Source organism: Aptenodytes forsteri, unplaced genomic scaffold, assembly GCF_000699145.1.
Source record: "Aptenodytes forsteri isolate BGI_AS27 unplaced genomic scaffold, ASM69914v1 Scaffold81, whole genome shotgun sequence".
Classification (NCBI taxonomy): domain Eukaryota; kingdom Metazoa; phylum Chordata; class Aves; order Sphenisciformes; family Spheniscidae; genus Aptenodytes; species Aptenodytes forsteri.
In genome coordinates, this window is record NW_008795259.1 from 4657776 (window position 1) to 4684612 (window position 26837).

At 41.1% G+C, this 26837-nt stretch overlaps 1 protein-coding gene and 1 long non-coding RNA gene across 3 annotated transcripts in view; one reads left to right on the forward strand and one right to left on the reverse strand.

Annotated features, from left to right (window-relative positions):
- Window positions 1-11074, reverse strand: part of LOC103898827 — a 16255-nt gene extending 5181 nt beyond the window's left edge. The window contains exon 1 of the long non-coding RNA XR_657569.2: window positions 10987-11074. This is a non-coding gene — a long non-coding RNA (uncharacterized LOC103898827). The remainder of the gene's footprint in view (window positions 1-10986) is intronic.
- Window positions 8023-25794, forward strand: WRNIP1 (Werner helicase interacting protein 1). 2 transcript variants are annotated; one of them, XM_009279194.2, is made up of 7 exons: window positions 8023-8987; window positions 9865-10056; window positions 11049-11293; window positions 18030-18259; window positions 23422-23577; window positions 24438-24517; window positions 25012-25794. In XM_009279194.2, exons 1-7 carry the CDS (start codon window positions 8982-8984, stop codon window positions 25285-25287), a joined length of 1185 nt encoding a protein of 394 aa, XP_009277469.1. In that variant the 5' UTR covers window positions 8023-8981; the 3' UTR covers window positions 25288-25794. The 2 variants fall into 2 exon arrangements, with proteins under 2 accessions (XP_009277469.1, XP_009277467.1); XM_009279192.2 differs by lacking the exon at window positions 8023-8987 and having other exon boundaries at window positions 9646-10056.
- Window positions 25795-26837: the final 1043 nt, after the last annotated feature.

A 26837-nucleotide genomic window follows, 5' to 3' on the forward strand; every position in this document is an offset into this window, starting at 1 on the left:
GCCCTGGCCGCGCCGGCGGGCGGCTCGCCGGGCGCAGGGGGGCGGCGATTAGCGACCGGGCATAGGTTCACACCGTGCAAGCTCGGGTTGGACGTTCAGGCCCTTCTCGGTTTCATGTGGCTTTCGAGGCTGATGAACTTCAAGGGTGGGACCTGTTTATTTTTCTGAATTCACTCTTTTCCCGTCGTCTTAGCTTCTTCTGTGATGTCTTTATGTTGGCTGATGCCAGCAAGTTTTCACTTGGATTACAAAACCACAGCCTGCCTCCTGAATAAAACTGAAGTGGCTCACGCCCACCAACCCCACTCCCTGCAGCTTGCACTTTGGTTACGCATGCCCTTGTTGGTTTCACATAACTTAGATTTGGTAAACTCCAAAGCCATTAACTAAAACACAGAAGCTGAGAAGCTTAAAAACAGTAACAAAACAGAATCTGTAAAAACACCTAGGAAATGGGGTGAAATACTGGCAGATTACTAGTGTAGGGTTTGCTTTAGCTCACAAATTTTGGCCCCTGACAGAAGGCAGCTCAGATGTGGAAGGGAGCTAACATTGTGGCCAGGCCATCCACCTATAAAAAAACCCTCTGAAACTGATGGTCTTTGCGGGATCTGACTGCTGCACGCTCTTGTTCTGCCTCTTTTAAGATAGCAGGGGCTGACCATGGTGAATCCCAAAAGGCACTGTAATTACAGCACAGCAGTGAAGTGATCCACAGCTCTAGCGAGGGAAGGACCAAATGAATGCCTCAGGTGTGGTCAGGCGGGAGCACTCGAAGATCTCGCCTTCATTTTGTCCTTTTTCTCCATATTCCAGATTTGCAGGGGGGCAAAGCTAAGCAAGGAAGATACATGGTTATCTCTGTCAGTCTAATGTGTGCACAGCACTAAGTTTTGCATATTATATATATAGATAGATGTCTTGGTTATGCGTGAGAGTATGCATGGGAAATCTGGGATAGGGAAAATAATGCCTAATGAATTAATGCTAGCAGAGAAGTTAAGGACAGAGCAGCAGCTTGCTCTTCTCGGCATACTTGAAGATAAAAAGAGACTTGATATGTATGGTATTTGAATAATAATGCCAGTTAATTCCAATAAGGAGAATAATTGATAGATGAGTACTGTTAGCAATGATGCAACAGGTTGTTTAGGCTAGATAACATGCACCTGAAAAGAACCAGCTGGTGAACTTAAATAATTGCCACTTTAAAATAACGAGGTAATATCAGAAAGAGAGAGAGATCTGAGGAGATGAGGTAAAGAAGGGCTATTTCTTAGAGGTCTTTTCCAACCTTAATGATTCTATGATTCTATAAATTTCTTTACTGAGTGGTGAAACATTGGACCAGGCTGCCCGGGGAAGTGGTTGAGTCACCATCCCTGGAGGTATTTAAAAGACGAGTAGATGAGGCTCTTAGGAACATGGTTTAGTGGGCATGGTGGAGTTGGGTTGACGGTTGGACTCGATGATCTTAGAGGTCTTTTCCAACCTTAATGATTCTATGATTTCTATGATTCTAAAAACTCATTAAAGGGGAGGTGGATTGAAGCAAGATGGCCAGAGAGAGAAGTGGAATTGAATTCTTTAATAAATAGGAATCCACTAACATGTTCAGGGGCCTGCTTCTGTATTTATTCATACTCTTCTGCCTTTTGTTTCCTGTTATCTGTGTCAACAGTGTCTGCTTGCTCTTTCTTGAAGCCCTTCTTCCTTACAAAAAAAATGCTGTTACAAATACAGTGGTAACAAAGCAAAGGCCGCATACAGTCTCTGGAAACTGAATTCAGTGACCTTTGGGTTGTGATCTGATGAACCCACCTTTTTTTAGCAATGGAAATGCTTTTTCATGAGCTTGTGACAGCTTACGCTTTGTTTCAGGTCTTCTTTAGGAACCTCCTGTGGTACTAAGACTGTTTTTGAACAACGGGTGATCTGTTTCATGCCTGTAATAACGCAGCTTTCATTGTCCTTTCTCATGACCTGTCTTCCTCACCCATATTCCTTATGCAGAGTTGTATTTAGTAAGCTTGCTTCTCACAGAGTTTAAATTCTACTGCTCATCAGTTGTGTGACCTGCCTCAAGACTGCGCCTTTTGCCCCATCCAAGGAACAGTTCCACAATTTATCTGTTATATTTTCTCTCTCCAAGTACTTAAGCTGTTGGGTAGCTCATCTCCTTTCTAAGTTGCTCTTTCTCAACAAACAGTTTTGAGGCTACATACTTTCCGCTAGCTATTGATGGACCGTCCATTCTTGGCTGAACCAGAAATTCCTACTGCAAAAAGTTGAACTTTTCCCCTCACCCATGCTTGTCAATATTTCTAGGATGGTGCTAGAATATAGTTTCATCTCAGGCCTTCTTCCCCATAAATCATATTGTCTGTCTCAGGTAAATGGCTGAAAGTTCTATCCTTCACTTGGATATTTTTTATTAAATTCCTGTCCTTACAGATTTAATGTTGCAAGGCAAAATAGTCCCCCTAAAGATGGAAGAAGAAGTCTGTGGTTACCTGCTTGCTTCATTCACTTACTCTTTGGGTTGTACGTATATAACACATCTAAGAAAACATTTCATGAGGAAGTAAGCTGAAACAGGTAGAGGATAGACAGATGAAAAGGAAGACTATTTCTCTTTTTATGTGAAGAATTACATAACTCGGTGCTTGAAACTTGAAAGATCTTGTGAAGGAGAAATAAGTATTCTCACTGCCTCAGGACCTGGTTGGACTGATAATCAAAAACTTTTTCTGTTAGGTACAGTCTTTTTCAGTGGGAAAAATATTAAGAAATAATTGCATGTTACGTAGCTTCAAATGTAACAAGCCCATGTGCTAAGCTCTGCCCATCAAAGAAAATAGCCTTACACTAGAGGGTAGGTGCTAAAATAGGAGTATGATTAGATATGTTGGTCTAAATTCAGAAGTGCTGTGTAAGATGGTCATAGACTCCTTAAACCTCTTCACGCTCCTGCTACCCATAGAATCTGGCTATTGCAGCCCATCTATGCTTTCTCCATTTCCACAGCCAAATGCCATGCTAATTGATACTTCTTTTGAAAAGGGTGGAGCAGGACTAGGTAAAAAAAATAAAATAACTGGAGATGGAATTAATCATTGGAGCCAACTTTCAAATTAATTTATGTATTATTTATCAATCTGGACCTTTATGAGAAGTAGTAGTTTTTCTAAGTCTAAGCAGAAGTAGACTTTTTCTAAGCAAGAAGAGGATAATCTTGGCTATTAAACTGCTATAAATACAGTACTTCATATTGTAGTTCAAGAGTACATTTGGAGAATTTTTATCATGAAAGTAATAAAGCTAGGTACCTGAGTAAAAATACATGTGCTTTGTACTACTCTGCCCAAGTTGATTTCAGCCTCAGCTGCACTTGAATATTCAAGGAAGCACAATCAAAACTGAAAACACAAAATCAGGGTACTTCTGTTGTGACTTTATTTTCTTTTGAGTTTCCATCTGTATTAAGTCATCTTATTTTAAGGGAGCGTGATCTTTGTACTTTTAATTTGTCATTCTAATTTCTTAGGAAGCCAAGGTGCTCTGGGTGAAAAGGCTTTGAGTCTTTGTTTTTGTTTTTACTTTTGTCACTATTAAGTGTTGAACACAAAGACATACTTTCTGCTTTTAAGAAGCTGACCAGACACAGGCCAGAAGAAGAAACGCTGCCTCAAAGAGGTGCTGTGGTTATTAACTTAGGAACAGTTAGCTTGTTCATCCTGACTATGCAAATTTTTAAAAGCCTGTATGAATTCTAGTGTAATCCAAGTAAGCTGTACTGTGATTTATGACACCTTAATGCAGGGATTTAGATTTTTGCTTGTCTGCCATGGGGCACCAATTTTAGTAAAGAGTTAGCGGGGGGACACAGTGTAACTTGAGCACTGAATAATTTAGCTGCCACAGATACGGTTTAAGCCTTATAAACCTGAACATTCTGTATTTAAATACGGTAAACATTCCCTCTTGCTGTTTAACAAGAAAAAATGTAGGCAGCAACTGTCTGGAACCCGCTCCCTACAAAAGATAAGACAAAGAACATTCACGCGTGATTTTCTGGGGTCCATATCTGCAATCTAGTACTAAGGTAAAATATGCCATGTTGATGTGAGTGCAAAACATGAAAAACCCCAGTAAGTGGTCTTTGAAGTTTCTATCAAATATCCACTGAGTTTATATTTTATTTCTAGGACTCCCTTGTATTTCTTTGGTTTTATTCAAGACTGCTATATGACACATTGAAACACAGACAGCAAATCCAACTGATGTATTTTGCTCCCCGCACATTTATCGTCCCTTTCCTCCAGCATTTTCTATTTTGCTAATTCAAGTGATTACCTAAATGGCTATTTGATTACTTGAGTGTATTTCATCTTCTCTTATTCATACTGCTTGGGGCCTGATTTGCACTGTTTGAAGTAATGAGTTCTTTTTATTGATTACCATGAGATTTTTAGCTGAAAATGCATGATATCTTTTACAGTAGCGTAGAGTGAAAGTCTGGAACAATGCTGAAAAATTAGTCTTTGCAGTTGCCTGGGAGAAGGCTTTGAATACAGTGTGCTTGATTTTGCTTATGCCAATCTAAATCAGGAATAACTTAGGGTAGTGCACTAGGAAGAGAAAACTGGAAGAGAAAATACAATTATATTTGTAAAGCGGATGGAATATAAGGAGACAAATCTGGATGCAGCAAATGGAGGCACAGCTCCATTTCAGTAAACATTATGCAATGACCTTGCCTCTGTTTGTGCTTGGTCAGACTTGGATTCTGGAAGTGCTGCAAACCACACGCCGTGGCTGTTGTTCAGTGACACCTTACTCCTCCAGTAGTCTCACAGTGGACTATTTGGGGTGTGAGGAACCAAACAAGATGGGTAAGAATAGCATCTGCCCTTACATAAATGCCAACTGCTGCCACTTTTGATTGTGTTTATCTCTATAGACAGTGTCCCTGGGCCAGTGTCCCTGGGCCATGTTCCTCTGCTATCCTGCCAGTTTCCTTTAGACACAGCCCGGCTCATCTGTGACGCAGTGTGGTAGCTTGGGGTCAGCTCAGCAGTGTTGGGTAGGACAGACCCCAGCTTTTCAAGCTGCATCCCAGGGAACTGCTCCCCTGGCTGGCATCCAAGGATGCTGGCACTGTTGTTGTCTTACTCAGGGCAGTGAGAGAGAGCGTGGCCTTTCCTGACTGCTTGTCAACCACAGTATGGCCCTGCTGCCCTCAAAGAGAGGGTTGAGGGTGAGGAGAGGCTGTTGATGGCAACACAATGTAAGCAAAGATGTGGAAATCCTGGCCAGAATAAAGGAAGAGGCAAAAATACAAGGAAAGTCATAGTCGAGAGAGCAGCAGAAAAAAGCAGGATGCCAGTTCAGAACTCTGATAACGTAGCTTAGACCCTACAAGTCTATAGGCGTAGCTAGCCTGTTGGGCTTGTGTTTTGCACTAGGCTGTCAGTCGTCTTTCATCCCTGCTGCAAACGTAATTCACACAGTGGTTTGCTCTGGAACAAACCAGCAAAGTCACTTGGTGGGGAGGCCTAGATGCCAACTAGATTATCCCTGCTCACGAATAATCCATGCTGCACTGCAGTCTATACACTGGTGCAGATCTGTGCCAGATCTGCTTTGGTCACCGAAACATGGCCTAGCAGACCATACAACCTTCCAGACTTGTTGGGAGAAGCATGTATGTTGGAAGGGCCCATCCAGGTACAAGGAGCTCTTGCACCAGTGTGCTCCCATAAAGCGTAGTATGGATGTTAACTCCTCATGAAAAGGCTGTGAGAGGTAAAAAGGGCTGTGAGGCTGGAACAGAACAACTGTGAGCTGTTCTGCACACCATGCAGGAGCTCTGACATGACTGCTGAACACAGTATAGATGTAACCTGAGAGACCATGTGTTTTCTGTGACTGACATCTACAACTGCTGTTTTGCTAAATTTATGCAATTTAAGAATGAATAAGCAAAGTCTCCATGAACAGGCAACCATAGGCAGATCCCTAAACAAGGTCTACCTGATCTTCCACAACAGTGAGGTAAGAGTGACATTAGGTTTAGGTTTTACAGTCAACTGCTTGGCTGGAGTCTTCTTGACTATGATCTGACCATATATGCTAATCTCTTCCCAATTTTTTCAATTCTACTTTCTGAAGAGAGCTAGGCAGTACCACTCTCTATTCCTGGAAGGGGCTTTGGTGAGCTAATGCAGTGGGCATAGTTTAATGGCCTGGTAAAGAGGTGCAAAAATGAAAAGGCCACCTTACTTCTAAGTGGATAATGTTAGTCATTGAACATCAGCATCAATAGGACAGGCTTAATTTGTACTTGGTTTTTACTATTTTCTTCCAGCCATGGGTGTGAGGTTGCATTGACGAGGGGCAGCACAGAGAATAGGGAAATAGGTCACACTCAAAGAGAGTTGCCCAGTCAAGGAAACTTGTGGATATACAGAAAATTCTTGTCTCCTAGTACAAACATCCGACTAACCGGAATAGCAAATCTGGTTGACTTATCTGCTCTGACAGTGAGAGGTGTGTGGAGCCAAGCACTCTTTGTGGGTTACTTTTATTTCATCCATAACTCGTATCAAAGCCTGGAAGAACTGGTGGCATAGTTGCTGGGAGTGGGCTTGTTTGGCTATTTTTTGTTTGGTTGGTGGGTTTTGTAAATCTCGGATGGTTGCAGCCTTTGGGAAAGGATATTCTCATTTGGGCTGACATGAAGAAATTTGCAGGACGGTGGAGGAGAGTTTCAGTAGTTAAGTGTTTGTTCTGTGTGTAATGGATCTGGAAATAAGTGACCACAGGCTCAAGTTGAAAGTGTTATTCATTGGTGAGTAACGGTTCATGAGTTTCTTGGTGGATATGTTTCCACATTTCAGAAGGGCTCCTTATGATGGCGTTTCTTTAGCCTGTCTAAACAGATAAGTCAGTAAGGTATTGCAATTTTCAGCATAAAACTTGAGATGATAGGCTTGAGTTTGGACAGTTTGGTGTGATAAATGGAAGAGAACTGAGAATGATTTCTGGAAGGGGCAATGATATTACACTGTGAGCTTTGTAAGGTGTAATTTTTAGTGAAGTTAGCAAAAGGTTAGTTTGCAGGATTACTCCTATTCTCATTGGTATAAATACCACTTAATTTACAGGAAAGAATACTTCTGCTCCTCCCCATAAGGAAAAAACATGATCTAAAGAAGAAACACCTGTATAATAAAAGGAGCAGAATATCAACTTGTCTAGATTTCCTCTTCCTGCTTGTTATGCTGGTTCCAATACAGGCATATTCATTCATATTAAATTGCAACATCAGTGTCACTATTTTAAAAGACTTTTTTTCTAATGTAACAAACCTACTTCAAAATTTATTTCAGATAATGAAGGATAGTCAGTGTGTTTTCTTCTGCCTTATTTCATATTGGATTTTTAATTTTTTTCTTATCCCTCAAATACATTGCCCTTGAATTTAGTGAGAGAAACTATGGGTTTAACATACTAGTTGCAGTTCTTCTGTGCTAGTGCCTTCATACTTAGGCTACCCTGCTTAAGTTTCCACTGGGTTATATGTTCCCTAGGTTGTAACCTGATAGTATCAAAGAGGGAGAAAACAGCGTAGTGTTTTCTGACTTTTGCTTGAGATGGGAGGAGAAAAAGCAGCATAGAAAAGTTAAGTTCATGGGAAATAACAGGCTTTCAGAGGAATGGGGAAAGTTCAACCTGGATGTGATGGGCAGTTTTACTTGCTAAATGATTGATTGTGCAGAACAGAAGGAAGAGGCCATGAACACGCCTGTCCGTGTCAAGCGCTGGTTTTGAAAAGCAATGTATGTTATTCTTATTACAACCTTTGTTGACCCAGAAGTTGGCAGAGCAGGAGAGGTACATGCTGGCTGAGAGCTGTGCAGCAGTTTTCAAGTAGATTCTTAGTCTAATAGTAACTTTCAAACAAATCTTTGTATGGTTTTTTTCCCTAAATTAGGGGTAGAAATATGGACTCCTGTGCATGTGTTTAAAAACAATTCCTCCCTGCTTTTTTTTAAACAACAAAACTGTCTGTGACCTGGTGAATGAGGGCCAGGGTGCAGTGAGGTGCCGGTTCAAGTGGAGCTATAAGAAGAATAGCCACTTGATTTCACCACCACCACTGCCACTTTTAGAGAAGGAAGAGGTACATTTGTCCTTTTTCATCCTCAAATTTGATGGGTTTTTTTTCCATGCTTTCAGTGATTATTAAGGCATGGGTACATCCTCTGAAGGTACATTCTGAATCAAGGCCCTTTTGTAAGGAAACACCAACTTTGGTTTCATTTTGTTAGCTTAGTTTCAAAGATAGTTTCACTTTTGTTTTTTGGTTTCCTAGATCTTCCTGATTTCTGTAGGCTTTGCCGCAAGCACTTTCCAGTGTGTCTTTCCAGTCTTGTCTTCTGCAGCAATATAAGGAGGGGAGGGGCTGGTGCTTTGAGCTCCAGGGAGTGAGAGAGGATCTGACACGAGATTTCAGTCTTGTATCGGGATGTGAAGTGACACCTCTTCTGAAGACAATCAGGAAGCCCTTACTAAAACTAAAGCAAGAATAAATAGTGATACATCCTCCCCCTTAGCCTCCCCTTTCCCATCTTGGGCTGGTTGCCATTTCAGGGACAAGGAGATGCATTAAATAGAGCAGTGCTGTTAGGGCAGTGAATGAGGTCCTGCCAACTTCACTGGTAGCCATGTGGTAGGTGGTTGCTTCTGCAGCCTCCCTGCAAGAGGATCAGGTTGGCAGCACCTGCTGCTCTAACCTCAGTACTTGGAACATCTTCTGAAGCGGTTTTGTCAGCACCTGTCCCACTCCTATTCTGCTGAGGCTCTCCTGTCTTCGGTCTCCTTGGGCTCCTTCTTTAATAGAAGAGTAAGCTTGATGGAAGAATCCCATTTTTCTCTAGCAGTACTTTCAAACAGAGATACACTCTGCTTGGGACATGCAGGTACACCTGCATTTGCTAAGGGTTGTGAAAGAAAGTCTGAAAAGTATGCCTGTGATGTGTTCAGGTGTAGTGAATCTGCCTGAGAGGTAGTACCGGAGGTTGCTTCTGTGCTTTGGTAGGCTCAGTGAAATTCCCTATAAATAAATTCTGATTTGAAGGAGTTGTCTATAAGGAAAGAAAAACAACGTAGCTGCTCACTAAAACCAGCCAACAGTTTGTTCAGTCAGCTGTCTTTTACTTCCCTGGGCTAGCATTTGATTACTGTTGACTATTTAGATTTAAAGAGTTACATTTTCTTAAGTATACGTGTAATTTTTCAGTACTAACATTCTCATGCTTTTGTAGAGAACTGCTATCTAATTAGTTTAATTTTTATGTGGAGTGGAAATAGAAAAGGCTTTAATTAACAACATTGTAGCTTTTTATTTCTTAAACGTGGTTACACTGTAAACTCTCCTGCAGGTGTCTCGGGGTAGTCCAGCTCTTTACCATTAACATACTCTACAGAATAACTGCGCAGCGAATTGTAGTCAGCCCATCTTCTGTGACAGAAATGTATTTGGTGAAGAGTTGTTCTTCTGTGGTAAAGGAGACAGCTGTCATTGCTGGCCTTTTCAGTATTGCAACTGAATAGGTCTGGTACATGAAAGTGCAGGCATTAGAAATGCAGCAGTGGAATTGGCAGCTACCTCTAGCAGGAAGTTTTTAAGTCTTCTGTGTGCTAGAATAGCATGAACTAAAATACCTTACTCTGTAAACTGTCAACACTGTCCCTATGTCCAGAACATACAGCTTTGTTCTTTACATATTTCCTTCAAATGAGTACTTCCTATGTCCAAAACAATTTTTACAAAGCTTTCTCCTATTGCTGTTTCAGACTACGCTGGCACACATCATAGCCAACAGCAGCAAAAAAAATGGCACGAGGTTTGTGACACTGTCGGCCACAAGTGCCAAGACAAATGATGTTCGAGATGTCATCAGCCAAGCCCAGAATGAAAAAAGACTCTTCAAGAGAAAAACTATCCTCTTTATTGATGAGATCCATCGTTTCAATAAATCTCAGCAGGTATTGTACTACGCCGCTTTTTGGAAAAAGCCTTTGTCAGCACTTCTGTAAAATTTCCCACTTTGCCTTAAGATGATAGCTTGCTTTGGGCTTTTGATTTTAATGTTCATGTTTTTAGTAGATGAATTAGGGAGAAACAGAAAAATTAAATTCCATAACTAACTTCCAATCAATGTTTAATTATTGTGATTCAAAGATTTAAATAAAAATCTGAGCTATACTTATAGTTGACTTATGTGCCAGGCTTTATATGACATTTTTCTGAAGTTTTATTTCTGCAAAGTCATGTTAGTAATGTTTGCCGTACAGCCATACATATCTTCATTTCAGCCTCCCTCCTGGGGGTAGCATTCTGCATTACCTTTAAAAAGGTCTGGAATGTGGATATGCCTAGGGTGGTTGTTTGGTTTAATGTTGTCCCCTCTTCTCTGCGAGAAAAGAGACCATAGTACCATTAAAAAAAAAAAGAGACCATAGTCGTGCCATGGAAAGCTTGAATTCTGTACTACAGGTTGCAGTTTCTATATCAAGCCATACTCCAATCTTCCTGTAGTTTTCTGAGCCATCTGATAGAATTATGTAGGGAACTGTAGCCCTAAAGATTGGTTCAAAGAGTATTTAGAAGTAGCCTCACTGTTTGTTATATTTGATAAGGAAATTTCATGATATCTGATGTTTGCCAAGCAATAAACCAAAGTCACATAAATAAACTAAAAATTTGCAGATTTTTGACACTGTTTCTTTTCAGCTGATAGTGTCCTCCTCAGTGCAAGCACGAGTTACTAAGGTGAACAGCTCATAACGTGCTGTGTGTGTGAAATTAAATCATTTAGATAGCTGAGCAGATGAGCTGCCTTGTCAGTGAGGTTATTTGTCATATCAAAGGGGAACCCAAAGACTCACAAGACACGAAAAACGTAGCCTACTCACATGGGATGTTTCAGGTTGTCATTGATCGAGATCAGCTTTTTCTGCTTCCCTCCCATCCTCAGGACACTTTCCTTCCTCACGTCGAGTGTGGGACGGTGACCCTGATAGGAGCGACCACAGAAAACCCTTCCTTCCAAGTCAACGCCGCTCTTCTGAGCCGATGCCGGGTGATCGTCCTGGAGAAGCTCTCGGTTGAAGCGATGGAGGCGATTCTGATGCGGGCTGTCAAATCTTTAGGGGTCCAGGTTTTGGGCCAGGGTGACCAGCACGACAGCTCTGCGACTGGCAGCAGCAGCGAGTGCTCGGAGTGAGTACTTTATGGGCTGCAGGGTGTTAACGCACACAACCCGAGGAATTGACTGCCTGCCAGGGAGAGAATGAAGCAGTTGGGGGGTGGGAAGAGAAACCCTAGCCACTTCTGATAGTAAAGAAAAGAAGTGGCAGCATATGGCAGGGGCGGGGGGTGACAGGAGAGAGAGAGAATTCAAAGCACTGGCTCTCTCCATCCAAAACATAATTTCACCGTCTGGATTAGGAGAGAAAGTTTTATACTTGGATCTGTAGCTCCTGACTCACCCTCCCAGGATATTTAAATCCATTCTGCTGCTGAGGATTTGCCGTGGAAGCCTGTAACTGGGTCTTTGTCATGTCCTAATGCGTGTTACTTCTTGCTACTGGTTGTGAAAGCATCATGTTACCATTAAGTAGTGGATGGGGCATCCCCTTTTAAATTAATTTGGAAGTGCCTGACAAAAGTTTGTTGTTTTCTGAGAATTTTTTTTTAATAAGATCAAGGAGGATACTACTGTTCTGTAGTCGCAGGATAGGTGCTGTGGTATGTTTTATGGTATGCTGTGAGGAGAGGGGGCTGTTGCTGTGAGGTGTTAATAGATTGTTTTAAGATAGACTTTGCTTTTCTCTGCTCCTTGTTGTCCAAGCCAGATAGAGTCACGTTAAACGTTTGGGAGAGTTTTGGAAAAAACAAGGTCCAGATTTGTCCATAAGGGATGTTATTTGCCTTCTGAAATGGCTAGCTGGCAGATAAGAATAAAGCTTGGTATTGCGCTACTTTCATGCAAGTAATTACAGTTCCTTCATGTTGATGCTTGTCTGTACTCCTAGTAATTTACAGTGTATTGACATGGTGGTAATTGGGCAAGCACTCCGTATGAAATAAATGAGGGGGAATCCACTTTGTCCTTTAGCTTTGTCATAGAATGTAAACACTAAGAATCGCTAACCTGAATGCTGAGGTCAGGGCAGGGAAGGAAAGCTATTCCCTTTTTAGTGTACCCTGCCTTATGGTTTACTCATTTGTAGCTTTTACATATTGTAGTAATGTGAATTTTAGAAGAGAGGGCAGTACTGCATGTCAGCCTTAATGTAATGGCACAGCTGTGGTTGTGGCTACACCCCGACTGGGGTTCGGAGACTTTCCTTTCTCTACGGGATTAAAGTACAAGGCATAGTTTCAGCTGCAGTTGTTTGGGTTTGGGTTTCGCTAGACTCTCCGTATCTGTAACCTTCCATTAGCTATGGATGATTTAAACAGCACGGTGTGGTGCTTCATCAAACTGAAAGAAGCCTGGCAGGCAGACTGTCAGACTAGCACAGTTTCAGAAATCTATCCATGGAGAGAGAGGGCCCCACTCCAATGGCTAACGTGGGAGCCAAGCATTTAAAAATAAAAATGGGTTTCAGAATTTAGGAGTGTTTGTTGCAGTTGTGTGTTAAGTCTTTCTCGTCTTTCCTGCTGCTGTCTGGTTCTGGTCTGTAGTTGATACATACTGTTGCTGATGAGTTTGGCTTTTTATAAGCCATCCTGTCCCTTACTGCAGTTCCAGTTTTGGTCTCCTTGTTAATTCCTCCTTCTTGCTTCACTGTCCATACCATTTCTGCTCCTTCATTTCCTCTCCACCTACTACTCTGCAGGAGCAGCTGTCTCTCATCTTTTACCCCTTCAATTCCCTGCCTCTATGAAGCAGGGCTGTCATTAGATGCAGGCAGGTAACAGTGGCCATGCTGTCCTGAGGAATAAATGAAAGTCACCAATTACAGCTGAATTGGTTGCTCGCTCTGCTCACCTTTGTTCCAGAGTTGGAAGAGGAGCTGTAAGGCAGCATGTCCCCAAACGTGGGGCACGCCCACTTTGAAAATGCTGCAGACATCTAGCCAGAAGGCACAAGAGATGTGTATATTGAATATTGGATTTCATTTCCTATGTGAGTTTCCCTTCCCAAACCATGGAAGTGTAGTATGAAGTTCTGCATGTGCTGCTTGGCCTCAGTTTATCAGATGGTCTTGGTACCACATCACTTGTCTGACATGATGGCTGACCTAGATGAGATTTTGAAGAGGATGATTCTTTGTGGTCTATCCTATTACCTTGAGGAATAAGGTGAGGGTGAATCTTCCTTAGTCTCTACAGGCATCTTTTGTGCTCAACGAGAATGCAGCCATCGCCGAATGATTCAATCGGTTTCATCGTCTCTGCACTCCATGCACGTGCAGCAGTCATCAAAAGGAAAGTGTGCTCTACCTGAATCTATTTCCTTAAATTTTCTTGGTGGCTTTTTCTTATCTTGCTTCCACCATTGCTGCGGGTTTCTGCTAAGGTTAAGTCGCCTGGCTTCTCTTTCATGCTGCTGTGGCCTTTTCTTGCTGTAAAGCTGAAATAGAACTGTCAGGAGGTGTTACCTACTTCGGTAATTTTGTCTTTGTTACATCATCATGCTCATAAAGCTTCTTTGTCAGTTTTTGTATTAGTTACTGGATTTCTTTAGGATAAGATGTGCTTTGTGTTATATTTTCATCAACTTTACTGCCATCAAATTGTGCCTCTTAAAGCCTGCAGTAAATTAAGCTGAAAGATGGGGGAATATGAAAGGAAGAAACATACTCATGAAGAAAAGTGAGGAGAAGTCAATGTTAAAGGAATGTTTATATTGCTGAACCTTTGCTTGTGCTTTCTGCAGTTTACACTGTTTCAGTAATAGCACAACCTGTTCCAGGTGTACACTGATGCACTACACTTGTACTGTGTCAGTGATGGAGGAAATAAAATTCTTCTTTTCTTGGCTTTTTATTTTTATCATTCAAGTGCTGCCCTCAGAGTGGTATCTCTAATTGAAGTCAGACAGTAAACTGGATGGCGGATTAATGTATTTGAAGTTAGATAGCATGGAAGGCGCACAGCTGAGAGAAATGAAAGGATCCCCAGTTTCCTGTTGGCAAGCCCAGACATCGTGCAGTTCAGCTTGTTAGTGGCTGTATTACAAGTACTGACAGGTTTTGAATTCACTGGTTTGTAAATCACAATGTTGAAGATGGGCTTCCTTTCGGTCTTCAGTGTTCAGTACCTTTTTGAAATTTATTCCCTTTTTGGAACATCCATCCAATTTCCTTGCAGGAAGTAGAGTTGCTGGGATGAGACGTGACATTCAAAGACAATGCTGTAAGGCAGTGAGCAATGCATATCATACTGCAGTATTTCAGATGAAGAACTGTATTTGCCTGTAGAAGTGTTGCAATCTGTCAAGGAGTGAGTGTAGTGAGAATAATTGCACTGAGAAAGTAAGAAAGTATTGATTTATATGTGAAAGAAGCAATGGGTACTTGATCTCATGTTCTGCTCAATTATTTTTAAATCTTTCATCATAAAGGTTCTCCTTGCTTGGACTTCCTTATATATACTCTCTGATACTGCTTACACCCTCTTGTCATTGGATCAAACGCTGCGGTGTTGTACAGGTTTTATGGGTAGTTCATCACATGTTTCATGTTGTTTCTTGGCACGAACTTTCTTGAGGGTATGGAGATAAGGAGGAATTGGAAGAAAGATTTATTATCCTGTAGTGGTAGTTTTCCATTCCTTAAGCTAGTATATCACCTTCAGCTCAGTGAGTGATGGATCCCGGGGCGTCCCTTTTGACTTGTTTATGTTTTTGTCTCCAAGTATCACTGGTTACAAGGTACCAACACTGAGCGTTGGCTTCCAGGGGGTGTTCAGTGTTAATTTTGGAGAGTGAAGAAAATACAAGGTTTCCCATCTGCAAGAGGATCAGGAGCTTGGGAAGAGGTCAGAAAGCATGGGAGTTATTCTGCCTTGCAGTTCTAGGGTGTGCAGAAGTTGGGTAAAGTGGAAGGGTGTAGGACACTTGGGCTTCTGAAGACAGGATGGGCTTAAAAATGTAAAATACAGCTGGTGTCTTTTGGAAACCAAGATATTGAAATAATTGTCATCCTGATTTTGAAATTAGGCTCCTGCCTAGTGAAGTTAAATCATAAAAAAAAAAAATGGAATTTAAGATTTTAATTCCTCAGAAAAAATAACTGAATTCAGTTATTCTGAGTATAAAATGTTATTATTTTGAAATACTGAGTGTGAACGGAGCTGAGATTACGGAACAGGGAAGCATTATGTTATTTCGAGTCAGTGATTGTCATCAATACACTGTGCAAACAGCATGTATGTGGAAATTTTCTCTGTTTATTCTTGTTCTTGTATCATGTTCTGTATGTCGTGCTATTATTGTAGACATGGACTGGATCAGCCTAATACATAATACATTATTTGGAGCGGAATTTCCATTACCAATATGTTGTAACTTGGATTTCACCGTGGAAGTGGACAAGACCTTTGCTTGTAACCAGATTTTCTGTACTTCTTGTGCATACTTGTTTCAATTCCTGTAATACTAATTGCTTGTGTTGAGTCAACGGGGCACTTAAGAGTCCTATAGTGAAACTGGAGAGACAGGAATACAACTCAGCTTTCTTGCCCAGCTTCTAATTAGCAAATAAATGGAAAAAGTGCTCTGAGGCCTCAACTTTGCTTGGGACAGACTGTTCTTAGCTTCTTGCGAGCATAGTACCTGCCTTTTAGTGCTTTCAACACTTCCTCTCCACTTGCAGTTGCTGAGTGCAGTTGTGGGTATCGGTGTGAGGAGGCCTCAAGCGCGTGGTGTTCTCTGCAAACAGCAGGCAAAGAGCTTAGTCCTTGCAGGTGAAACCTTCTCTTCAGTCTGCCTTGCTGGTGTATCCCAAGTGTTTGCTCGGTGCGCAGCATATTTGGTTTTGTTCCCTGTTGATGGAGGTATTAGCAGCAGGACATCTGTGTGTAGTGCCTGCTGGGTTTTTAAAAATAGCTTTTGCTTTCTTTGCTGGCTTCTTTCATTGCATATAGAAAAAGTTGGTGCCCATCTGTAGTGCTGAGGGGTGAACATTGCTCCCTGATTTTCAAGGAATTTGATGCATGAGATACTTGGCTGAATAAGTCCCTGTGCTGTTAAATTCTTCTGCTTCCCCGTTCAAACATGAAGAAGGTGTTTGAAACACCTTGGAGAAAGTGCAGCTATTTTGGAGTTCCACTGTGTGTGCGTGTTAATTTTTTTTTTTTCCTAGCTTTATCAAATACATGAGAAATAAGGAGGTGGAAATAAAAATATGACAAGATGCATATGTGTATATAGATAGATATATTTTTCCCACAGGATGTGATTCCTGCTGCCAACCCTCTACAGCATGGGTTATAACCCTGCAAGACATTTGTCAGCCTTCACTTGCAGTGCTGCGGATTAAGATTGCAGCTCTACAAGCTTTTCCCTCTCATGTGTGGGCATGAGAGGGCTCAAATACTGACTGTTAAAGTTTTTCCAGCACCTACTGTCTTTTTCTTTTGTGTGACAAGTGCAAAGTGGGTTTGCGAGGAGGAAGAGGAGGCCAGTAATGAAGATTAGTGGATATGTGTGTCTGGGAACCCTGGCATTGCCTTTTTGTACACCTTTGGTAATAACAGTAATAAATCTTTCTGGTGAATGAAGTGCAGGGCTGTTGTGAATCCTTAATTATTTGGCACACAAGGGCTTCATAAGAAATTGCCTCTCACGCCAAGCTCTGTGCATTAATCCCGACCGATACATGTCACTCTTGATTTTCCGTCCAGTTACTAGAAATGGCTAAGTTAGGGCCATTACTTATGCCATGCTTTAACTCCACTAGCTGCTGTTTCCAAATCAAATCAGTTGTACCCTCTGCCTGGCGAACACCTTAGCCATTAGGTTGTCTACATAACTAAAGTTTGAGGGTCAAATCCTCAACAGTATGCATATGAAATGCGCAGAGGCGAGTTGGTTTGCATGTGTCCCGACAGTGGGGACTGCAGCCCAGCAGATGAAAACCTGGAGAAAGACCTGGAGGACGTTGTTACTTTCCCAGATTTTTCATAGACCTGCTATGAGATCTCAGCAGATCTGTTGCTGCGTTTCTCAGATCTTCCCGTCTTGTTCATTTAGATTGTGTGTTTACTGGGGTTTGGCCTTTTTCATGTGTTTGTATAGTCCTGGCACACTTGGAGAAGTAGATGGCAAGAACAGTGACTTGCATGCATTGGGATGCCTTTTCTTTCTAGTAAGATATTTTTTGTACCCCAGTGACTATGTTGTAATACCTGTTACCATTTAAAAAAAAGAATGTAGGATGCATATATGCTTTACAATGTGAACAATCCTTCCAATTGTTGCTTTTAAAAGAGCATCTGATAGCAACTCTTACTGTTAGTAGCTAGTTTAAAACCTCATGCTAATTACTTCATACCTCATTATATTCTCTCGTGCATTTGGACAGCTTCCTACCTTTTCATTGTCCTTCCAACAAGGAATTTGAAGTGCTAGCTGTGAAATGCTGATGGAGTAAAACCTTGTAAAGTTCAACTGGCTGTGCCAGAATTGTACTCTGGCATAACCCTAACCCTAGTTTCCATTGAACTTAATGAGATGAGGAAAAATAAGGGGGTTAAGATGAGAGCTCATGCCCTACCTTCTTCACATGCAATTGTATTTAACATGCGTTGGGGCAGGAGGAGGAGGGGTCGGATCCCACAGTGTTCTCCCAGGCTCTGCAATGCTTAATCATGACAGAATGAGTTAAGAACAATACTTAAACCCAACTGCCTCTCAAACTTTGTAAACAAATGCCATCTCTAGCATAATACGTAAGGAGAGGAGCATGATGGGGGCTAACAGTGTATGGTTATTCTGTTGCAGATTCCCAGTGTACATAGAGGAGAAAGCTCTGAATACCCTAGCCTACCTTTGCGACGGTGATGCAAGGACTGGACTGAATGGGCTCCAGTTAGCAGTTCAGGCCAGATTAACAGTGGGAAAGACCACTCCTTTGAATATTACCAAAGGTGGTTCTGCAGATGGCATTCTGATAACAGAAGAGCATGTAAAGGAAGGGCTACAGCGATCTCACATCCTGTATGACCGAGCAGGTGAGTACCTGATACAGTTTCTGAGATGCAGCATTCTTAAGAGCAGATAGCCTCTATAATTTCTGTTTCTTCTCCCCTTTTCATACCAGTTGCTCTGGTGAAACAGTGATTGTACTGAAATTTGGCCTAAAAATTACTTTTCCTTTACAGTGTAGGAGGCTCACCCAGAAATTCCTTCTGAACAAGATTTCCTCTTACCACTTGGGAAGTGTAGGTTAGCTGAGAGATGTTTGCTGCCCTGTGAACAGTTGCATGGTGAAATTATTTGTTCTTTAAGATTTTTAGAATATTATCCTCTAAGAGGGTTGCAATGTAAAGAGGGAGAAGTATTTTGATGAGGAGATTTGTTCTTGAAGGGTTGGAAATCTTCCATTGCACTTTTACTCCTTTGAAGGTCTTGGAAATGCTCACATTCACAACAATGTTATGTGAAAACCTGAGCAGTTTGCTTTATTTTTAGAGTTGCTTTTTAAGGTAATGAATTTTGTAGCTTGCTTAGGGCAGGTCACATAAATCTAGTTGCATTTAAGGCTTCCTAACCTTTATCTTAAAGGTCTTTTCCAACCTAAACGATTCTATGATTCTGTGATTCTAATGTGATAATCACTCTTGCTAAATTTGTGACTTGGCAATGTTAGGCTTCGCAATAGTTGGCCACTATAACTTTTTACATGAGAGGGTTACAAATCAGGGTGAATATTAGAGATTAGGTCAATCCCCTTGAATGCATATGCTAATTCTTCAGCAATACTTGAATCACTGTGCAGTATAGTGCCAAACAATCATGCCAAGCAGTGTTTGGAGAAGTGACTGATTTTTGTTTTGCCACTGTATCTGATATGCTCAATTAACTGTCACTACCCAAAATCTGTGATGAGAGATTTCTCGAGGTTGTGTGAAATGTATATGCCTGTTTGCAGCCTTCTTGCTGCAAAGAGGAAATGATGGCTTATTGTCTGGAAAAAGTCAGCTGGGCAGATACTGATATGATGGCAGCTGAGAAGTCGAGGGTAGGCAGGGGGAGGGAGAAGAAAAGTTTTATGGGGTCTGTGGCAGGAAGAAGTCACGATTAGGAGGAAGCGGAAGATCTGACCAGTTTATTGGTGTAAGTCTCACGCCGTGTAGTCCCTTGTGTGTTTGCTGTCGCCTTGTGGCCACTGTCACGCAGAACTCTTGGCTGTGTCCATTGCTCCCAGCCCTCCTATGCCTGTTTGCTCTGTTAGAGATGGCACAGAGTGCCTCTTCCTGAGGCTTGCATCAAGTCTAGGTAGCATGTGTCAGCCCCTTCTCCATGACAGAAATTCTTCGAGCTCTGTGTAGGTGCTTTTTTTTTTGTCAGAGATTTTCAGAGAGGGGCGAGAGTGGTGAAAATTCTGTTTTTCTTGGTTGTACAAATGCCAAAGAGCCAGCCACAGATACTGTCAGAGTAGCAGGTTGCCTGAGTACATGCCTTTACAAAATTTCTGTCTTCTGTGGAGTAGTCTGTGTCTTGGTTGACCACTTTTGTCAATAGTAGAGATAGCTGTTAGTCCTTTTATGTACAAAGGGCTTCTGGATAGAGGCTACGGTATAAATAAAGATATTTTTGTAGCATGTTTTAGCTAATACTTCTTGAATCACAGTTGTTGTGGAATCCACAATCCTCTAATATAAAGTGCTTCAGCCTTACAAAGTGGAGGGACGTGATGCTGTCTAATCATGATAGCAGCAGCGTACATTTGAGTGTAGTGTGTTCATGTAGAAAGCACCAAATGATTGATTAGTGTTCAATCAGAGTTGTGTAAATAGGGAATTTTGATTTTACATAATTACTTATTTTTGGTCACCTTCCATGAAATTTGCCAAATATAGTTGGGCATTCTTTTATGTATTTTCACCAAGTCGTCTAGGAAGGAAATTATTTGTAATCCAGTCATGAGGCTATTGTTCTGATCTGTGTGCAGACATGTAAAGACAAGATCTTTGTGCAGATAATCTATGCGTTTTAGCTGGAAGGACAAAGAAACAGCTCTAGTCAAATTTCACTGCCAGCAGCTGCCTGCAGCCCTTGCAGTGTGAGAGGAAACAGGCTATTTAGTCATATTCTAGCTTTTAATTGCAGTTTTTTAAATTTTGATTTTTGGAGAAAATGATGCAGCAACCAAATCAATTAAAGTTTAACTGCAGATGGACAGCGAATAGATTTTTAAGATAGAGTTGTATTGTCTCTTCTTCCTCTTATGTATTGTGTCTCTCTGCTAACACTGATTTAATAGCAAATACCAAAGATAAATATCAGAATAATTGCAGGATTTTGTCTCACTGTCTATGTGGTAACATAAGTTCAGTTATGGTAAAGACTGGGAACGTGTTAAGCTGAAGTTAATTTATTCTGTAATCTGAAACACGATTGTTCCGTACTCTTTTATGGAGGAGGAAAGAGAAGGTGTCTCACGCCATAATGTTGTTTGCCAGCTTTATTGTTTTCTGCTGGACCAGAATGAGAAGTCTTTTTATCCATGCTGTTGCTCTAGTCTTTCTTCCAAGGCTTTCTTCTGTCGTTTATCGATGAGCAGTTGATGTTTACCTTTGGCTAAAACAGAAAATAACATGATATGGGGACTGTGATTTTACTTTTGCGCACTACCTTATAAATAGGGATTGCTTAAGAAGTCCAAATATTAATTATGGTCAGTGAATGAGGCCTTTTCCCTGTCTTCAACCAATAAGACTTTAGATAAATCAACATCTTAAATTAGCTGGAAAACTGTTCATGAGCACATAAAGCAATTTAGGGGCATAAATCAACAAGATTTGTGCATCTGTGTACATGAGACACTAGAAAATCCTGTCCTCCACAAAGCCTCTTGTATAGTATCTTGTTTCTCTTCGGAAATGTATTTGCCTTTATGGGAACTGCATAGAGCAAATGCATTTTGATTCCAAAAACTCTTCAGAGTTTTGATTTCAAGAGGATAAAACAGGGGATGCAGAACAGCAGTGATAGATAAGTTGGCATGTCTGTCTCAACTGAACTGATAAGGCAAAAATCTGTATGTTGGCTAACCAGCCTGAGAGACAGAGCTAATAAATAAAGGTCTGTGAGAAGTTCTAATTTTTTTAACCTGCTTCTGGTATCTCACATAGAATATATATAAATTGTATTTTTTAAAAAGAAACATAAAACCTCTTTGTCCAATGCATGTAACTGTACTTTGCCTTTAATTGAAACTGCATTTAAAGTACAACTGCACAGTTTTTCTGAAGAAGTCCAAGTCTGGTGTGTAAGTACTGTCATTATGTTGATGACTCGGTCACCAACATTAACTTCGTGAGGAAGGAGAAAGGGAGAAAACTGTCCCCTTTCTCAGCCTGCGTACTCTGAAGTCCCCTGCAGGTATGTAACTCTAGTCCCAACCTATCCGCTGGATTCCTTCTGCCTCTCCAGCTGGTATCCCCAAATATCACACTTTACAGTAGCCCAAACAGTGTATAAAAGCACTCCAGCAAAAAAATCTGGGCGAGCGCAACCTCTGGAGATACTGAAAGGCTGTCTTCCTTACTTTTAAGAGACCAAGAGACGCCTCTTCCAAGAGGACGGTGCGAGTTCAGCTGCTTGGGTTTATTGCTACTAACTCAAGTGTTATGACGGAGCACAGACACGCTGTTTGTGTTGGCACGAGTAATGACTGCATACCACGGGGCTTTTTGTGTGGAGTCCTAGCAAAAATAGCTGTCTGCCGGCCTGCGTACGCTGGCAGCGCGTGTGTTGAATTCCCCACAGAACCACACTGCAGCATGAGCAGCGACGCAGGAAGATGGACCCAGTTTCTGACCTGGGAGGTGGAGGTCTTGCTGGCTATGAAAGGAGAAATTGCAGCAGTATGGGGGCTTTGGTTTTCAAACTCATGCGTGCGGCCTTTTACTTTGCAGGGCCTGCAAGCGACGGTGATGTGTTCTGATACGGCCCTCAGGCTGTAAATCCTTTTAGCCATAGGAAGAAGAGAAATACTAACAGATGGCTGTTAGATGCATGCAGCCAGTTGCCTTTATAATACACACTTAGCTGTGAGCCAAGGAATGCCAGGCACTTCAAAAAATAAAAAAGGCAGATTACGTGGAAAGTTTAACAACAATATTGCAGCAAAATACTCTTACAAATTTGATTAGAAGAAATGCACAAGAATCATGTGCATGATTCCAAAACCAGCTGCACAGAGAAAAATTGCAAGCAGGAAGGGTCTCATTCAGTATTTGTAATGTTGACCCTCTGTTTTTAACTGTAGCCCTAAAAGATCTGTGGAATGGCTTTGTTTCTCCTTGGAATCCTTATCTAATCTTATATTAAACTTTAATGTTAAAAAAAGATTTCCTTGTAATTCATTCAGTCTTCCGACTCCTTACTTAGCAGTCTGGCATTTCAGGTTTTGTTTGTGGTTTTTTTTTTTGTTTCAGCTGCTTACAGTTTTCAGAACTCTTCCAGTAGTGCAGGTGTCCACAACTGAACTCAGCATTTCTTAGGGGTTTGCCAGGGTTGTGTGCTGCTATCCTGTTTCCTCCAGATTGTGTAATATGCCATCATGGAATATCCACAGCAATGTTTTCTTTTTTTTTCCCTATATAATACAGCAAACTCGTGTTCGATTTACTGCACACTTTATTTTCAAGTTTTAGTTGAAATTTCTTTTTCTAAAAATATCACTAGTGTATAGTACTGGATTTCTCTGATTCTTCTGTTGTCTTCTCAGAGCTGTGTGCGTGTCCAAAAGCAATGTCAGTGGCTTGTATGTGCTCATACTTTACTCTGTCAGTTAGGAGATATTTATATAGAGTCGTCTTCCTAACTGCTTAAAGTATCCGTATTTTTTTTCTTCTGAAGGAAAGGTCATTAGGGTACCAAAACCAGATTGTTTGCCTTGCAATGTTTAAAAAAAACATCCGCTTTTTCATCTGCAGTTGCTCTGTTGTGCTTATGTAGTTAGTGGAATGATCCATGTGGCAAAGCATGAAGATGTTGAAAACATTAATTAAACACCATAATCATATATACATAAAAAGAACTTGAAAAAGCAGGTTATGTTTACCTGTTGTGATCTAGTAAAATATATTCTGTTCCCTTAAATGCATTTCACTTAATTTCCTCCTAACAGCTTTGTGTATCTTTTCTCCCCCATTCTAAATAGGAGAAGAACACTACAATTGCATCTCTGCCCTGCATAAGTCCATGAGAGGCTCAGATGAAAACGCTTCCCTTTACTGGCTTGCTCGAATGCTTGAAGGTGGTGAGGATCCGCTCTATGTGGCAAGGAGGCTGGTGAGGTTTGCAAGTGAAGATATAGGTCAGTATTTGCAGTATTTCATGTTGGAATATTATGTTGAATGAAGATCTGCCAGGCTTCTGGTTTCCAAAAATTGGCGTTTGAGAAGAAAAAACAACCCCAAAACTGCTGTATGCAAAACAGCTACAAAATACTGAAATGCTCCACATCCGACAAAAACTTTGTATATGCACACAGAAACCTACATGTGGTGTCATTGTGACGATCACCTATTGCAGGAGAAACAAATATTTTTGAGATCAGGTTTTGGCAGTGTACTAATACGGATTCTTTTAAACTCTGGTGATTGTAGGTCACCAGTAAACTTGCGTCACAGAGAGTGTGTATTTCAGGGATGTCTGGTTTTTTAATGACTCTGGAAGGTGAATGCCTACCCAGACTTGCAAACCTCAGATTTGATAGCTGGCTCCCTAGTTGCTCCATCTTGATTGACTTAACCGGAGTTACAGATGCAGCAACACTTTTAGCACGTATGTGATGGGTGAAGAGTTCTGAGATCTGGGGAAGCTATGTCTTTATAGCAATATTTCCCCATTTCTTTCGCAATTCCAAAAAGTAAGTGAATCATACACGGGCAGCTACTGCTCAGGCTGCCACCGTGTGGCAACAGATTCAGTCTGAAAATCATACCCACAATTTAGACCTTTATTTTTTTTTGAGGGGACAGAAGAAGGAAGGCTGTGGTTGGAGGGAGTATATCTTATATATTGCAAAGTATTGTACCAGAAGTTCCAACATCTGAGAAAGCAACTTCGAAATGTGCATGGATAACCTTCCATCTTACAGGAGGGGAAAAAAAAAAGAGACAGTAACTAAAGTAAACTGACTTTAACCTGCTTTTGTCTGATCCCTTTTTGTAGGGCTGGCAGATCCTCTGGCTTTAACACAAGCAGTTGCTGCTTATCAAGGCTGTCACTTTATTGGAATGCCAGAATGTGAGGTAAAGGCTTCATTAATTCACTGAATTGAAAGTACTGCAAACTGTAAAACCTATCTGTAAGTATAAAAAGAAACAGAGATTTCAAGGGCAAGGCAAATTTAGTTACTTGTTCATTCAGCACGCCCCTTCTTTGACAAGTAAGGGAACATCGCAGCTCTTAAAATAGATACTGTAGTTTTTGAAATAAAATTCACTGCATATTTATTGTTAAAATGTGGTATGTGAACTAACATCATTTTGCCCTGTCCATTTTTTTTTCTCTCCATTATAAATAAAATAATATATTCTGATATTGTAAAGTAGCTATTCCTTTCTAGCAGTGAAAATCGCAAAGAGCTGTTGTTGTTAAATAACACTATCCATACTATAGTAGCAGGCAGAGGTCAGTTTAAAAACATAATCCCTGTCATGCTGCACAAACAAGCTGAATAACAGACTTTTTTCCCAAAGAGCTTAAAGAAGTCATTTAACATTTTCCCTTTTCTTGTTTCCAGGTCATTCTAGCACAATGTGTAGTGTACTTTGCCAGAGCACCAAAGTCTATAGAGGTATACAGGGCGTATAGCAATGTCAAAGAATGTCTGAGAATGCACACGGGACCTCTGCCGCCTGTTCCGCTGCACCTGAGAAATGCCCCAACAAGGCTCATGAAGAACTTGGGCTATGGTGAAGGCTATAAATATAACCCCATGTACAAGGAACCTGTAGAGCAGGACTATCTACCACAAGAGCTGAAAGGAACAGACTTCTTCAAAGAACAAAAAACGTGACCGCCTTGCTCGGAATGGGTTTTGATTTTATGACTCGTACATTTGTACTGGGATGGAAATTCCCCTTACAGTTTCAGCCATCTGTTACTGTGGTTAAAAGTATTAAGCCACTGAGCCTTTCAGATACTTTCTTACCCTTCTGGTTTTACTGCTGTTATTCTGAAGGTGTTTTATAAAGAATTGCAGTTAGGCAGTGTATAAATGCAAAACTAAGCTTTATTGGTATAGTGCTGTCACCCTCTGGTTCAAATAATATGGACAAAAAATGAGACACTTGTATTTCTGGCTGTTGCTGTAAGACAAAGAATATTATTGTGCTGCTTTTAAAATCAGTAGCTATTTCAGATTTTGAGAATACTATTTTTCCAGAAAATAAATTGCACCCCCTCTGCTAAAATACGGTAAACAAAATATAGTTACAGTGTAATTCTTGCTCTTATGATGTTCCGGAGACTAATTTTGTACAACATTTATTAAACCAATAAAGTTGTTAAAAATGGCGTCTATGCATTTGTTTAAATATTCTTATGACAACAGTGTGGCTTTGAAAGTTTGAGGTTCCTTTATCATCCCTACTTTCCAGAGCAAGTTGAAATCGTTTTGGAAGTAGAATAATCATGAAAATAGCTGAATTATGTTAGTTTTTGAAGTTGTATCACTTAAAACTTTTACTGTGTGATGACATTTTGGGAAGTGCTTTTGGAAAGGAGATTCCTGGTAGTGAAACACTCATATATTTCCAGTTGTGCTTCAGGAATTCCAATAGCTTTGAATTGGAAAGCGGAGAGACACAAATTGACTCCCTGCTGTTATAATAGAGAGTTTGGCTTCCTCTTCCTGCTGAAAACATATCCACATCCAAGATTGCTGTTGACTGAACATTTCAGTAAGTGGAACGTACGGTCATGGCAGTGTCCCTGATGTTGACAACATTCCTTCACCTCAGTGCTGATTATTTTTCTTCTCCTCAGTCCTTCTTAAGTGTGCAGTGGTCCAGTGTGCTGAAAAGCCAGCAACTGCTAAAACAGCATATGGCTGTGCTAACTAGCAGTTGGGTAGCAGAAGAGGACCGTGTTTGGCTAGGATTACAGCAGGTAATTAGCGAAGAAGATTTTCATTACTGAAGTGCTGAGGAGCCACTGGGGCAACTGTCCGCACTTGTCAAAGTGCCGTGCAGTAATCTGGCCACCAGTGATGAGGATGCGTGTCTTGGCGGAAAATTACCACCTACACGGTAGCGCAGCACAGTTGCAGCTGGATTTGCTCGGTAACTACTCGGGATTTGCTTGCTCCATACCCCATATACCTTTGTTACCGGGCCTATACTGGTTACCTGATGGACTTCAGGGATTCCTGTCCTGATCCTGCTTAGTTTATGAAATGTGACGAGGTCGAAACTTACTGCTTTATGTAGAGCTTCTGATCTTTTTGCTGTTCAACTAAGAATGCTACGACCCTGCTAAAAGAAGGAGGTGGCTCTGCTGACTTCCTTGAGAGGTGTCAGAAGGTTACTAACTCTCCTGCAAAAGGTCTGCTTGCCACAGATTCAT

Bases quoted from the DNA above. Each gene is read 5' to 3' on its own strand.
- WRNIP1 (XM_009279192.2), top strand. From the start codon at position 9,763: ATGTCCAGAACATACAGCTTTGTTCTTTACATATTTCCTTCAAATGAG. The intron at 11,294-18,029 runs GTGAGTACTTTA...ATTCTGTTGCAG, and splicing joins AGCAGCAGCGAGTGCTCGGA to ATTCCCAGTGTACATAGAGG. The intron at 24,518-25,011 runs GTAAAGGCTTCA...TCTTGTTTCCAG, and splicing joins TTGGAATGCCAGAATGTGAG to GTCATTCTAGCACAATGTGT.